This window comes from Amphibalanus amphitrite, unplaced genomic scaffold (assembly GCF_019059575.1).
Source record: "Amphibalanus amphitrite isolate SeventyFive unplaced genomic scaffold, NRLGWU_Aamphi_draft 000452F_arrow, whole genome shotgun sequence".
NCBI classification, from domain to species: Eukaryota; Metazoa; Arthropoda; class Thecostraca; order Balanomorpha; family Balanidae; genus Amphibalanus; species Amphibalanus amphitrite.
In genome coordinates, this window is record NW_024881946.1 from 15,813 (window position 1) to 30,998 (window position 15,186).

The following is a 15,186-nucleotide window of genomic DNA, read 5'->3' on the forward strand; positions in this document are numbered from 1 at the left end:
ACTATCGTATCACCAAGGCCTACTATTTATCGTGAATTTGCAGGTCACTGAATATTGAATGGGGCATTACGCTTCAGAACCCGGTCAGAATGTAAACTGCCTGAGGAGTAGGAGCACTGCTCGGAAAGCAGACACTCTTCCTTTTTCTATCCACTTTTCACATACGGATAGGTGTTTTCATAGGCAATGTAGAAACTGTTGTCATTAATGTTTTGGCTTACATAGGTATTTAGGCAGCTTTAGTTCTAACAAGTTTAACTCTCGCCGGACCTATTGGTTTTCTACATACGCGGCGGCCGAGGGGGGGCGGGTACGACCCCCCCCCCTCGCCGTTTCGCCCCTGGTGAAGCTAGCGCGTCGCAGAAAAAACGAGCGTGTGCGCCGTTACGAGACGCAGAGATTGGTACCCACGGGCGTAGGAACGTCATTAAAAGTGGGTGGGCCACCCTGTCAAGGGGCCTCCTTTTCCAGGGGGCCTCCTATTTTCAGGGGCCTGCAACTTTTGCCTCGTCCTGCTGGCTGCTTTCAAGTATGACCTCCAAATCTAGCTTCTGAGATCGGGCAGATGTACCCAGGGGCGTAACCGCTTAAGCGAACAGTGCAGAAAGTCCACACCATTTTTAAAACTTATTCCCCCTCCGATTTTTTTTTTTTAGAATATATTTGCCGCAAACGGCGCATAACCACTGAAAACCCTTATACAAATGTCTTCCTCGTTTCCCAGGTGCCCCCATTAGCTTCATAGGCGCCCTCTTTGGCATATAAGCGCCCTATGTATAGTCATCAGAGACATCCCTATATGTCCCACAGTCGCCCCGTTGTCGCATACAAAGTGCGCTTATCATAGGCGTCTCTCTTTTATGGACACTTGAAGGCTCCCCTCTTTGCCATGCCGGCGCCCCTGTTTCTTATGAATGCACCCCCATGGCATTGATCAATTGCAGTCTGCAGACCTCTATTGCATGTGGACCCCATATATGTAGGCCTCAGAGGCACCCCTCTTTCGCATTGAGGCGCCCCTATGGGCTTCATAGGCGCCCCTCTATTGCACGTAGGTGCCCTACTGTCTCAGAACCGCTCCCCTTTGGCATGCAGACGCCCATCTTTCGTACGGAGGAGCCGCTGTGGTTCTTAGAGACGGCATGGTGCTCCCAGACGCAGATGGGGCTCTCGAAGTCGACAGTGTGGGACCTTCAGTCGCTGATGGGTGCCCGCCAGATGTGGACCCTCAGAGACGCCGGTATGGGGCCCTCAGAGATGCCGGTATGTGGCCCTTAGAGACACCGGTGTTGAACCCTCAGATACTTCAGTGTGAAGCCCTTACAATTGCTGGTGTGGAGCTATGAATGCGCTGGCTTAAATCCCTCCGAGGCCCTCAGGCCGGTACATGGACATTAGAGCTCAGTGAGAGCTTGTGTGGTGCCTTCAGTGGCCTTGTGGAGCCGTTAGACATCAACATGGTGCTCTCAGGAGCTGGTGAGTCCTGAGTCACCGGTGTGGGGCCTTCAGAGCTCCGAGATACTGGTGTGGGGCCCTCAGAGGTGTCGGTGTGGGTCCTTCAGATGTAGGTACCTATAGAGCCTTGAGATGCACAGGTGTGTGGCCCATAGAGGCGCCGGTATGGGGCCCCCAGAGCCACCGATATAGGGCCCTAAGACACGCTAGTATGACCCTCAAAGGCGCCGCTGGGTGGCGCTCATAAACACTGGTGTGGAGCCATCACAGGCGGGTGGAGCCGTTAGAGGCCGGAAAGGGCCCTTAGATGCCTACAAGGAGCCTTTAGAAGCCATTGGCACCGTTATGGGGATAAGCGTGTCTACTTAGGAGCCCTTGAGGTGCTCTCATGAGTTCTGTGGGGCCCTACCGAGCCGAAATAAGGCCACGGCCAGTTGCCGCCGCATGGCTCTTCGGACATCATTCTCAGGGGCCTCATCTGCCTAGTTTGAATAGAGGGGCCTCTCAGACCATCAGCCTCATGGGCCTCCTCTGGCTAGTATAAATAGAAGGGCCTGTTAGACCATCAATCCTAGGGGCCTCCTCTGGTTAGTATAAATAGAAGAGCCTCTCAGACCATTAATCTCAGGGGGCTCCTGTGGACAGTATAATTAAAAGGGCCTCTCAGACAATCAGTCTCGGGGGCCTCCCTAGAAAAGTGTAAATGTGGATAGAGGGCCCCCTCAGATTCATTAGGAGTGGACCTCTCTGACAATCAGTCTCAGGGGCCTCTTGTGGCCAGTATGAATATAAGAGCCTCTCAGACCATCGGTCTCAGGGGCCTCTTCTGACAAGTGTGGATAGAGGGCCCTCCCAGACCACCGGTTTCAGGGGCCTCCAGTGGCCAGTTATATGAACAGAAGGGCCTCACAGCCATCAGCCTCGGGGGCCTCTTCTGACTGGTGTGAATATGAGGGCCTCTCATACCATCAGTCTCAGGGGCCTCCTCTGCCTAGTGTGAATATAAGGGCTTCCCAGGCCATCAGTCTCAGAGGACTCTTCTGACTGGTGCCGGATTGAGGGACCTCCCAGACCGAAAGTTTTGTGAGTCTCCTGTCGCCAGTATGAATAGAAGGGTCTCTCAGTCCATCAGTCTCATGGGCCTCTTCTGCCTGGTGTGATTATGAGGGCCTCTCAGGTCATCAGTCTCAGGGGCCTCCTCTGACTACAGTGTATATGGATAGGCCTCCCAGACCATCAGTCTCAGGGGCCTCTTCTGACTATTGAGGATAGAGGGGCCTCCTCTGACTAGTGAGGGTAGGGGGCCTCGGCTAGACCGCCAGTGTCAGGGGCCTATTCTGACTAGTGTGGATGGAGGGGCCTCCCAGACCACCAGTCTCAGACCTCTGACTAGTGTGGATAGAGGGGCCTCCCAGACCGCCAGTGTCAGGGGCCTCCCCAGACCAGTGTGGATATTGGGGCCTCCTCAGGTCCACTAGGGCCTCTCAGGCCATCAGTCTCAGGGGCTTCGACTGACAAGTATGAACAGAGGGCCTCCTTGGATCCATCACGGCCCCTTGGAGTCCGTGAGTGGGGATTCGTGGAACTTATTTTTACCGAGTTTGTTTATTCTGGAAGGTGACGACGTCCTCTCAAATCGAGACGGGGGGCCTCGAGTAAAAAGTGGGTGGGCCAAAACACATGGTTGGCCCCCCCACCTCGAAAAGTGGGTGGGCACTTGCCCACCTGGCCCCCCTGTTCCTACGCCTATGTTGGTACCCGATTTTAAGGTCCTAGGGCTAGGTCAACCAGTGACCTCTGAGGTCAGGTCAAGTGCCCCAGGGTACGGTTCAGTTTTTGGTGAATAACTTCGCAAAAAACGGCCGCAGAGCCGCGATTTTGGCAGCATCGTGTTCGCCTCGCTCAGGCGCGTCGAATGATATACTTTTTGTTCGGGTCAGGTCAACTTGGGGTGTTGACCTCAGGTCAAGGTCAGGTCAGCACCCAAAGGTCACGAAGTTGGTCGAAAGAGGTCATGTCGCATATCATTCGATTCGGCAGGTCTTCCTGAGTCCAATGGTGACTTCTGCGACTCGCTAGCTCAATTTGATCAAGAGTTATTGACGAAAAACTAATTTGACCTTGATGACGTCATAAATGACGTCACGCAAGGTCAACATTGCAAAAGTGACGCAACTAACCTTGCAAGGAGTGCATCAAATCACGATTCTGTGCGCTTGAGATAGTTGGAGATCGTTGCCGGCGCCAGAATAGCGGTTTGAATTTTTCCCCATTGACTTATAATGGTGAGGTCACGAAAATGACCTGACCTCATATGACCTTTAGGAAAAATCCGAGATATATAAGTTGTGAGACTCATAATGGATACTAGATCCTGCAAGTTTCATTTCCCTGTGACATCTCCTCTGGCAGTGAGGGCGTTACGAAGTTGCGACATCTGAAGACCGTGCAGAGGTTCACTTATGACGTCATAGGTCAGTGACCTGACCTGACCCAAAAATGCAGTTGGTGTCAAAAGATCCGGCTTGAATCAAAAGTATCAAAGGTCAGGTATGCCAAGTCTCAGCTCTCTATCGCCAGCGTGTTCGGAGCTATCGCGAAAAAAAACCCAATGGGGGGGGGGCGGCACCCGCCCCCACCCCTCGGCCGGCGAGGGTTAACTGTTTACCCTTCGCCCGGAAAAGGGGTTGGTTCAACCCCCTAAGGCTTTTTCAAAAATTGCGTTAACCTTCGCCCCAGTGGGGGGGGGGGGATATGTCACCACCCCGTCGCGTTTTTTGCGTGTGAATATACAACCGCGGCGCGTAGCGACGCGCCGTTTGGAGTATCTTTCTGTTCAACAATTTCGAACAATATGTGAATACTGAATATGTGAATTCGAACAAAAATGTGCCTGATATTAGGCATCTGGGATCAACTATTTTGTCTCGAGATAGGTAGCTTTCAATAAATCATGCGCTTTTTCGATCCACTATATACACTGGGGGGGGGGGGGGAATGGACCATGGCCCGGGAGGTATGGGCCAGTGTCATGTCTCATATTCTGTTCTCGACATTAAGCACAATACTTGTAGCTGGGATCTACCTTGAGCTCTCTTAGAGCCCAGGAACCGCACAAGCAGCCAACAGCTTACTTCATGGAGGTCACTTGGCCAGAAGCGGCGGAACACCTCTAATTAAGGGGGGGGGACACTGCCGACTTTTGGTCCCATTCTTTCCATGCAATACCTAACCATAGGGCTAATGTTAAAATGCCAAAATCAAAGGGGGGCACGGTGCCCCGGTGCCCTCCCCGTTCTGCCGCCTATGCACTTGGCCACATATTTAGGTGGGTAAATTTATCAGGTTCTATGACATAAGACAAATAGGTAATATTTTTTCCGTTTGAATACATAAAACTTGTAGTTAAATTTACAACCACGCACGACAAAAATAAGACTTATTGAAGAGGGCATTCAATGAAAGCACTATTTTATTGATTAAGGATCAACGGGGGTGGGTGGCCCGAACCTCCCGGTTATAGGACGCCAGAATGTGCGTAGCATCTCAGCGCATAATCTTGCAAGAAAGCTTCAAAATGTCTATCCAGTCTTAATTTGCATGCCTTAAACTTTATGTTAGCGATGGTCTGACATCATAAAACGAGCCTGGTTCAAATATATCACCAATTTTCTGTATGTAGTTAGGTACCGTATTTTACTCGAAGAGGGAAAGCACGCTTCATCACCGCTCATTGCCAAGGAAGACTGAGGAAGATTTTGGAAATCATGTGGGTTGTAGGTATATCGGAATGGCTGCTACCAGTTTACCTTTACGCAGTCAAATGTGTAAAAATACGCAACACTTCCTCAAAACTGCGATGGCCCATACCTCCCGGGGGCCCATGCCTCCCGGGTCTCCCCTACGGCTACCTAAGTTGTTCAGGATAGAGAGGAAGATTCATTGTTCTGTCATGTTCACATTGGGTGGAGACTTCCACAGGCGTCCAACTGGCGTCTAACTGAGCAGACGTCCAAGTTGGCTTCTAACTTGGCGTCTTACTGTTGGACGGAGACTTCCAGGGGCCCGGGAACGATTTTCAAGTTGGGGGGGCGAGCCTAAAATATCTGACATGATGCATATGAAACAGTGGCGTAGCTAGGGGTCTAAGGGGAGGCGTACCCCCCCCCCCCATTGGGTTCAAAGGGACCTTCGGGTCCGAGGGGCCCTGCGGCGCCATTTGACCGCTGAAGGTCAAACCGCTGACCGCCCCATGGGGCTCGTTAGAGCACCTCATGGGCCCTAAATACTAAATAGCCACACTAAGATCTCCATAAGGGCCCCACGCCGGCTTCTGAGCGCCTCTTGCGCCTTTTCAGGGCACCTCGGTGGTCTCCAAAGGCCCGTTACTGGCCTCTGAGAGTCCTTTACCGGCCTATGAGGGGCCAGTTCTAGGGGCATTTCCCGCCTGTGATGGTCCCACACTTATTTTTCTGAGGGCCCCATAACGGCAACTATGGGGCCCTCATCGGCGCCTATGAGGGCCCACACCGGTGTCTCTGAGGGTTTCACACCCCCCAACTCTGAGTGCCTACACCAGTGCCTATTAAAATTAAGCCCTGTATCGGCGGCTCTGAGGACCCAACCAACACCTGTGCATCTGAAGGCCACCCACTGGTGACTTTTGAGGGTCCCACACCGATGAGTCTGAGGGCCCCACCGGCGTCTGACAGTACCATGCCGGTCTCTAAGGACCCCACAGGACTTCTTCTGCCGGCCTAAGGACCCCTTGCCGGTCACTGAGACCCCCTGCCGGCTTGTAAAGAGTTCGCGTCAGCAGCTCTAAAGCCCCCACACCCGTCTGCAACGGCTCCACACCAGCGTTTATGAGGGCCCACAACAACGCCTGTAAGGACCCTCATCGGCGCCTCTGAGAGAATCACACTAGCACCTCTGAGCGCCCACACCGGCACCTGCATGACGGCCCCACACCGGTGCCTCTAAAGGCCCCTTACCGGCGGCTCTGAGGGCCCTACGCCGGTGATTCTGAGGGTGCTACCGATAACCGAAGGCACCACACACACAAGCCCTTAGTGTCGCTGAGCTTTAATCCCATACCGGCCCTCCGAGGGCGCCACGTCAGTGCGCTCATTTCCCCACACCCCTCCCTCACACCCCCGGAGCGGGTAAACTGCGTTATACCTAAAGCAACGATTTTACCACCGTTGTACGTTATGCATTTCTCAAAGTTGATTCAAAATGGTCCAGTATAAAACTGGCCTGCCAAGCTTATGGCCAAGGTCAGGCCCAAATCAAAGTGGGATGACAATAGCAGATGTTATCAAATCGATACTGTATCAGCAGAAACCATTTCAGATGGCAAGGAAAATGCCGTGTGTTGATGTTTAGATGTATAAAGGAAACAAGAAGAAAAGAAATCCGGAAAAGGGAGGAAAGACCTTTTCTAGCTGCCTCAATGTTGAGGGGGCGCCACCCCCTCGGCTCCAAAGTTGGGGGGGGGGGCAAGCGCCCCCGCTGCCCCCCCTGTTCCCGGGTCTATGGAGACTTCCAAGCTAGACGCGTCTAAATTTAGCCGTCGCCAGATAGACGCAGCGGCCGTCCAGCTAGACGCGTCTAAGACTTAGACGCGTATATGTAGCTAGACGCGAAATGGAAGTCTCCACCCATTATGTATTAATTTGCATTTGTTTATGTCTACTTTGCTCAAATCAGCTAGGCATCAGGAAAGCTGACCTCGCTGAGCTGTCAGAGCTTGTACCGGCCTCAGCTGGGCTTATAGCGCCCGGCAGGGCGGGGCAAGCTTCTGACCGGTCGCAGGGCCGAACAGCTGTCACTGGTACGGCCTCTGACAGTGAAACCCCGCTAACTTTCCCTGCGCGGGCATTGAGCGCAGCGGTACGGAGCAAAACCTGCATAAGAAAATGTAAATTAAAGCATGTTGTAAATCTAGCAGAACAATGAACTGTCTTCACAGGTAGGTATCCTGAATAACTTTGATAGCGATATGGATGGTTAAAGGGAGATAATGAGCTTTCTTTTTTCTTAAATAAAAATAACTTGACATCTATACTATTTCTACTGTTGTTTCTATAAAATATGAAAATTTCCTAGCACATTTTCGTATGTGAAAAAGGTTTTTATTTTTGCAAAAAAGAAGCAGTACTTGCAGTACTTGTAACACCGCGTATTTACAAATTGCAACCGAGCTCCGCCGTAGGGTATTTTTTTCCGCCGTAGTGTATTTCACTTGGTGGATTTTCTACCATACATCTGCCTGAGCTTAGGGTAATTACAATTTGTCCGCGACGTTCAAAAATGATGCACCTTTTTTCGCAGTATAGGATATCGCATGTGCATATTTCTGCCTATTTGGGTGCGCTTTATCGGTTTTTCGTGAGTAGCTCGCGTAAAAACCGTCCGATCGCGACGAAACTTTCACTACCCCCGATTTTATCAATTTTACACCTACCCTGAAAATTTCATGACCCTGACCCAAATGACCTTTGACCTGTGACCTATTTCTCGAGACCATGTTTGGCCCGAATCGCGATTCGGCGTATGTCGGCTCGCATTAGCCGCGCGGTTGCAGTCTTCACGTGGTTTCAAGCCTTGAAACATGTGATATGATGCTGGTCCCATGCATTAGGGTGGGTGTCAAGGTCACCTGAAGGTCAGGTCAGCTCAATGACATTTGATGACCTCAGTTCACTTTTTCGAGTTTTACATGTTTCTAGGCTAGTTTTTGGAGCTGATTTCGAATTTAGCAACCATTTGAACATCACAGGGGGTGTAACGACATTATCCGGACACCTTTCTTCCCGCTGTAAAAGCAAAACAATCTGGTACTTTTTCTTTTAACTGAGCTTGTAGCCACCTTTCATAAAAAAACACACTTAACTCACCAAACTCACCTCGTTGGTTTCTGCATATCTTTGGAGTGGTTTCAAGGGACAGTCAGAGAGGAAGTGAGGAACCCACACAGTGGCGAATGTTCTGGAGCATTTCAGCCAATGGATTTTCCAGCACACTGGCTTTGATGCGGACCAACGCCGTCTAAACCTGTGCCTGCGGTTGAGCAGTGGCGGGTGGCTCTTCATTACCTCCTGCTAAACAAGAGTCCACAGGTTTTCGATTGAAATGGGATCGCGACTTTTTCCAAGTAATAAGCGTTAGCCCAGAATAATTGAAGGTTCTATCGGCATCACTTCCCGTTCTTTTAGGGACTTTTAAGTAGCGCGCCGCCACGCATGAAGACAGCGTGGCTTGAATCAGGCATCAGTGCGCGTTCAGAAACCGTGCCCTCCTATGCCGTCTGGTGGAGCGCCTCCAATCATGCTCCACCACCTTCCCTGGAAAAGCTCCACCCTTGCCTATGGGGCAAAATATAAGGGACAAAAACACAAAACAAGACAGATAAGAACAAAGCAAAATTAACTCATTATCTAATGAAATTCAGGCTGGATAATAGGTAATAGGTATCTATGTCAAATTAGAATGAAAGATTAAAATCAACCTGACCAGCCCTTTGTATCACTTTTGACCAGTAAGGTACAATATCTCCTATATCACTTGAGATTTCACTCTGGAAACTGTTTCATCATACCAATTGGACAATTCTCTATGTAACTGAGTACAATAAATGTCTTGAAATTTATCATAAATATTTCATTTTTTAACAAAAAAAAATGATCATTCTCACCCAGAGGTCGGGGTGACTATGATCACTACATTAAAATCACCTTATATGTGCCATAGGAGCCCTCAGAAGGGGTTTGTGTGATAAACTTACATGTTTTAAATAAAAGCAAAGGCTTTGCTTGACATAAACTCAAACATTTTACAGCAAAACTATGAATCATTGAGGTATTAAAATAAAGTTGCATGCTCTGGGTCTAAACTCACATTACAGAGCTATAAGTAGCAAAATTGGCTACTTTAACCTCTGACTTCAAGATTAAGTAGCAGTCACAGATGTCCTAAGCCACAGGCTACCTGTTCTACATCACACTTTGTCTGCTGGTGGCTGTGGGACTGCTTGCCACACTGCTCATGCCCCTCCCAGTCGATTGTCTTTTTCACTTCCCATTGACGCTCCAATTACCACTGAGTAGAGCAGCTCAATGCTCATCCTCCATCATCAGTATCGAAGCCTTTCCTTTATCTTTCTTTATCTGGGTCTTTCTCATCTTTACCATTATTATTGCTGGAGATGCTAGCGAATTTATACTTCATGCCAATGACAACAAAAAAACAAGCTGTGACATCAACATGATTATTCTAACTGGGACCCAAAGTGTCTGCTATAATGCTTCATTGCTTTATTTAATCATTGGCATAGCAAATACAGTTCACAGCAGCTAAATGCTCATTTGAGGCCCGAAATTGGTCTATGATCAAAGTCACCCCGGGTATCATTGTCACCCCGGTTTACGGTAGTTGCTAGTAAGCTTGCATTTTTGTAGGTACAACAACGACCATATATTAAATCATAAAAAAACCTTCTCATGGCATTCATCACATACCTTTTTACCGAACAAGTACCTTATACCTAGCTACCATGCAATGATTCTAAAATTTGTCCGCAATCCATCTATATCTCAACTGACACAATGAATTTCAAATACCCTAGCAAAACCTATAACTGTACATAAGAAGAATGCAATACTACAAGAATTATGAATTTCTGAAGTTATTCTCACATGCTGGAATGTTGAAACTCTACTTTTGTTGTCCATTTCCATGTTTGATTGAGCCATCATATAGAACTGTTTTCGTTCTTCAGTCACAAGCTTTCCCACAAATCTTGAATTTTTACACATCATCTTGAACCATGCTCCAGTCTTTCCAACAAGGTACTATGTCAATGTAACATCAAAGCAATTTTGATTTGTTACAACAGCTTCAGATCATGATAGGCTTGAGGTTTGTTACACCATTTGCCAGACAAATCTATAAAATGTGTATCAATTCCCAAACTAAGTAATTGATCATATCAGTATTTGCAGTTTCCACACAATGTTTCATAATACTATTCTATGTTTATATAAAGAAACTCAAATAATTCACAAATTGTTATTGAAACACTCCCACTTCAAGAATTCACAGCAATAACAGTACAAGTTCGGAAGCAAACAAACATTGCGCCACATTTCGTATGAAACGCGCCATCGTCCTGAAGTTTCTACCACAGACGGTAGTTCAACCGCAGCCGTAGTGTGAAAACCCCTGCCCACCTTACCCCACGGCGGAGCTCGGTTGCAATTTGTAAATACGCTGTAACACCCGCCGAAATGCGTTGTCCTTCTCTATAAAAAAGTCGCAGTATATGGCGCTTTTGTTTCAAACAGCGACGCTTGGGTTTTTGTTTATGTTATCGCCTTGTCGTTGCTTGGTTGTAACGTTAGGCGGCACGGGCGGACATCGATAGCAGCGCCTCTATCGGTCACTAGGGAAAGCTGGGCTGTAGGCGACGAAATACCGGCTGAGTTGTCACAAGTTAAATAGGTTTATAGGCACCTTCTTGTGAAAAAGTTGAACTTTTGCCTTCAATATTTCTACAGGCAATTTTAGAAGTGCCTTCACATAGATTACAAAACCGTTTAAATTATTTTATTCACTTCAAGCCTTCCCTATTGTTCTTGATGATGCGGGAACTATTTCTTATTAGTGTTTCTAGCTTAGTAAAAGAACATATTTCGCAAACGATGAAAAAAGCATAAATGGAAGATTTTAAATGCAATTTTCTGTAACAAGTAATGGTAAATTCTCCACACATCAAGGAAAAGGTGCATGCTAACTGATAATCTAAAGTTCTTGGGGCCAGTTGGTTTCTTCTTTTCTTACGTCGCCCCAATGGCCGCGAATACACTTGTGATAACGCCTATCGAAGGATTCTAATTTGAATTAGAGTTAATTCGGTTTAGAATTAATTAGATTCTAATTCGGGGGTACATAGTGCCTACTCTTCTTTGTTTCGGCATGCGGCATGCGGCACAAATGAACGGCATGCGCCAGAAACGCAGCCAAATCTTGCGATTGCGACTACGAAATTCATTATTTTGGCCTCAGAGCCTGAAGCGAAAAATACAAGCATATTTATTTCAAAAAGACTTCAGGTTTGTCGAACGGTGTTATGAGAATTTTGATAACAGTACCTACTGCATAAGTTTTTCAGTGATGCCGCAAAAGTGTTGTATCTATCTTCTTTTATTGTGCAGTCGGCGGGACCGATTCAAAATTGAGTCGTTGCTACTAAAATAGCAGCATATGGCGACAGATGATGAACAGGAAAAATAGTTGCGTAAATTTAGACATAAACCACCCCCAAACCATGAATATCTTTTGAAGGCACTATAGACGACCATTAACTAACTAGATGTGATGAAGATCAAATGTAATGAATACGCTCATTTTACAAAATTACATGCAAGTACCAAAAAGTGATGTAAGTACTTATTCAACGGTCATTTTCAGCGCTCCCCGCTAACGTGACTTCAAGTTGAGATATTTGCGGCAAGGTACCGAATTGAGCAAAATGGTTTTAATTTACATTATAACTTGTTGTGTTTTGTCAGAAAATGGTCCTAACTCAGATTTTGTGGAAAAAGGTCATAATCTCCCTTTAAACAAACAAATATAACACTTGTTTAGCAGGATGAGACTCGAACGTTTCTTCCGTGGCCGGTCAGACAGGCCTAGCGCCGGGTCTGCGAGTCGATAAGGGTCATTTCACGCTTCTGTGTGACCGAGCTTGATCCATCGTGACGCTCAGTTGTGTGATTGCGCCTTGCTGCCGGCTGTGAGAGGCGCATATTAATATTTGAGAATGCTTTATTGCTGCATATTGTTCCTTTGGTATTCAGCTTTCACTGAAAAACGAAAAAAACATGCCTATGATTTCAAGACTGTCCTGGACAGCTCGTTGAATAAAAAATCATTAGGTATGTTTTTAGAAAACGCAATTTTTGAAAAAGACCATCGAACGATTTCGATTAAAAATACATTTTTGGAATCAGCTCATCGTCAGCTTTCGAATGGTATATTTGGTTTCTTTTGTGGATGAAAAGACTTTCCGCCGCTGGACACCGACGAACTACTGCACCGGAGCCGTGCGGCACAGCCTACCTGCAGGCGCCGACCGGCAGCGCCATCTATGGACGGAGGACGGCGCGATCCTCCGCCGGCGCCGGGGCACCGCAGGGCCCCCCCCCCCGACCCCCTGGTGGAGATACGTCACGGGCGTCTCAAAATGACAGCTAGGCCAGTTTTGAACTGGAGCAACGTCCGGCTGATCCAAAATTGAAACAGATAGTTCTTTGACATAGAGTGGTGGGGTCGCCGCGCCCAACAGCCTGGGCGCTTCTCGGTGCATATCTACAGACAGATTTAGACCAGTTTATGACGTGACAGTGTCTGCTACGTAAATACTCTCGTTAACTGTAAAATAAACTGATCAGCGCACGAGGCCTGTCGTTCTGTCGTTCGCTCACTGAACTTCCAGCTTAATTTAGTACTTTCTAGTTCGTTCCAACCAAGCCATCAAAAAACGTGTCCTCAGTAACTACATTCTTTTATGTAAGCATTGTTCAGTCACTTTCTTACATAAATAAAAGCAGCAAGCTTATATACAAAATCATTTCGAGTGGCACAGTACCTGACAGGTCGACATACCATTTCTGTTCTCCACGTCACGCTTTCTTTGGCAACATCCACAATCAGGTCAGGTCAGAGCGAAGCTCCGTCCGCACAGTACACGAGCAACGAATCCAAAACACGAGATGAGCAAATCCATATTGTCACATGGACAGATCTGGCGCAAAAATTATGAACAGGTGTATAAAGTAGGGTGAACAACACAGGTGATGAACTGGCGAGCGGCATGCGTACGACACCGAATACATACAAAATGACATGGCTCCAGCGGCCGGGCGCGGGCCAACAACAACGTCCCAACAGTCCGATACGGGCACACACTCTGGAATGGGCTGGCCGCCTACACGGACCACACGACGCCGCCCTGACCGGCGCCCTCGGGCGCGCCCTCGAACTTGGCGGCCATGTGACGGATTTTGCCCGGGTCCGGCAGCTGGCCGCGCGCCGCCGCCGGCCGGGCGGGGGCGGCGGCGGCGGCGGCGGGGGCGGGGGCGGCGCGGCTCCAGCCGGCCACCTGCTGGCGCACGTTGACGTCCTCTGTGGGGTCGCGGACGGGCGCCGCCGCCGCCGCCGGCCGGCCCCGCGCGGCCGAACCCTCCTGGCTGCGAAACCGGGAGACCTTTTCGCGCGCCGCCGCCAGCCGGTCGTTGACGCTGGCCGAGGGCGACACGGCAGCCTCCGGAGCCGCGGCGGGGGCGGGGGCGGGGGCGGGGGCGGGGGCCGCCTCCTGGCCGGGGCTGCGCAGACTGGCCGTGCGCCGGAAGGGCGCGGCGGCCGGCGGCGCCGACACCACGGCCGGCCGCAGGGCGCGCCGCTCGGCCGTGGCGCCCACCTCGCTGTCACTGCGGCGCAGCAGCTCGCGCTGGCGCCGGGTCGGCGACGGCGACTGCGGATCGACGCCGGCCGGCCGGCGCAGCTCCTGCATCACCTCCGTCTTCTCGCGCTTGAAGCTCTCCGTGTTGAACTTTTGGCGGAGGGCGCTGCGTCGCTCCTGCTTGTAGCGCTCGATCCGCTCCCGTGCCGTGGCGTCCAGCTGGCCGCCGGCCTGCGCCGACGGCTCAGTCGCCGCCGACGGCTCGGTCGGCCGGCCAGCGTCCTCTGCCAGCGCGGCGCCGGGCTCGGCCACAGCCGCCGCCGGTTCGGTCACGGGGGACACAGCAGCCGGGTGAACGGCAGCCGGAGCCGGAGCCGGAGCGGGGGCGGGGGCGGGAGCGGCAGCGAGGCGGTGGGCTGCAGCAGGGGCCGAGTGATGAACGGCAGCCGGGGCGGCCGGTGTGGCGGCGCTCGCCGGGGCCGGCTCCGCGTCGCCCGGCCGGCTCGGCAGGCAGCCGACGCGCGGCTGGTGGGTCGGCACGGAGCCCCCGCGCAGCCCGTCCAGCGGCCGGGCCGGCTCGGCCGCCGAGCGCGCCAACCGCTCGGTGGCCGCGTGCAGCGGGTTCTCAGTGATGCGCAGCGCGGCGCCGGAGACGGGCGACACCAGCGGGCTGACGCGGCTGCCCTCCGGCCGGGCGCGCGCCGCCGTCTGGTCAGACAGCTGACGCTGGAACGGCTTCGGCGAGAACAGGTAGCGCGGCCGCTCCGGCAGCGACGTCTTCCGCGAGACGGGCTCGCGGTCCGGCTGGCCGCCGGTGGCGGGCGCCTCCCCGGCCGGCCCGACCAACTCGTAGCCCTCCTCGGCACCGTCGCCCTCCTCCTTCAGCTCGAACTTGGAGAGCAGCTGGCGCACGCTGGCGCGCCGGTCGCTGAGCCGGCGCAGGTCGGAGCGCAGCCAGGCGGGCGCCGGCTCGCCGGCCCGCTGGCCGCCGCCGCCGTCCCCGGGGCTGGGCCAGCTGGCGGCGGCGCGCGCGCCGGCCGGCCGCCGCTCCGCCTCCCGGCCCGGCACCGAGACGGGCGACGAGACGTCCCGTCCGGCCGGCTCTGGCCGCGGCCGCGCCACGGCCGCCTCCTCGGCGGTCAGCGTCACGCCGCGGCACCCCCGGCCGCCGGCAGCGTCACCGGCGGCTGGCGGCGGCGCCCGCTCCTCAGAGTCCGGCTGAGCGGCCGCCGCAGACTGGACCGGCGCCGGGCACACAGCGGCCG

The 15,186-nt window shown here is 51.6% G+C and overlaps 1 protein-coding gene across 1 annotated transcript in view; it reads right to left on the reverse strand.

Moving 5' to 3' along the window:
- Window positions 1-13,621: 13,621 nt before the first annotated feature.
- LOC122391740 (rho GTPase-activating protein 32-like) overlaps window positions 13,622-15,186 on the reverse strand; it is a gene marked incomplete at its 3' end in the record, with an annotated part of 146,115 nt that continues 144,550 nt past the window's right edge. Inside the window, exons 17-19 of the mRNA XM_043385959.1 lie at window positions 14,396-14,902; window positions 13,940-14,152; window positions 13,622-13,783 (exon numbers count right to left, since the gene is read on the reverse strand). Coding sequence (XP_043241894.1) covers window positions 13,622-13,783; window positions 13,940-14,152; window positions 14,396-14,902 — 882 coding nt within the window. The remainder of the gene's footprint in view (window positions 13,784-13,939; window positions 14,153-14,395; window positions 14,903-15,186) is intronic.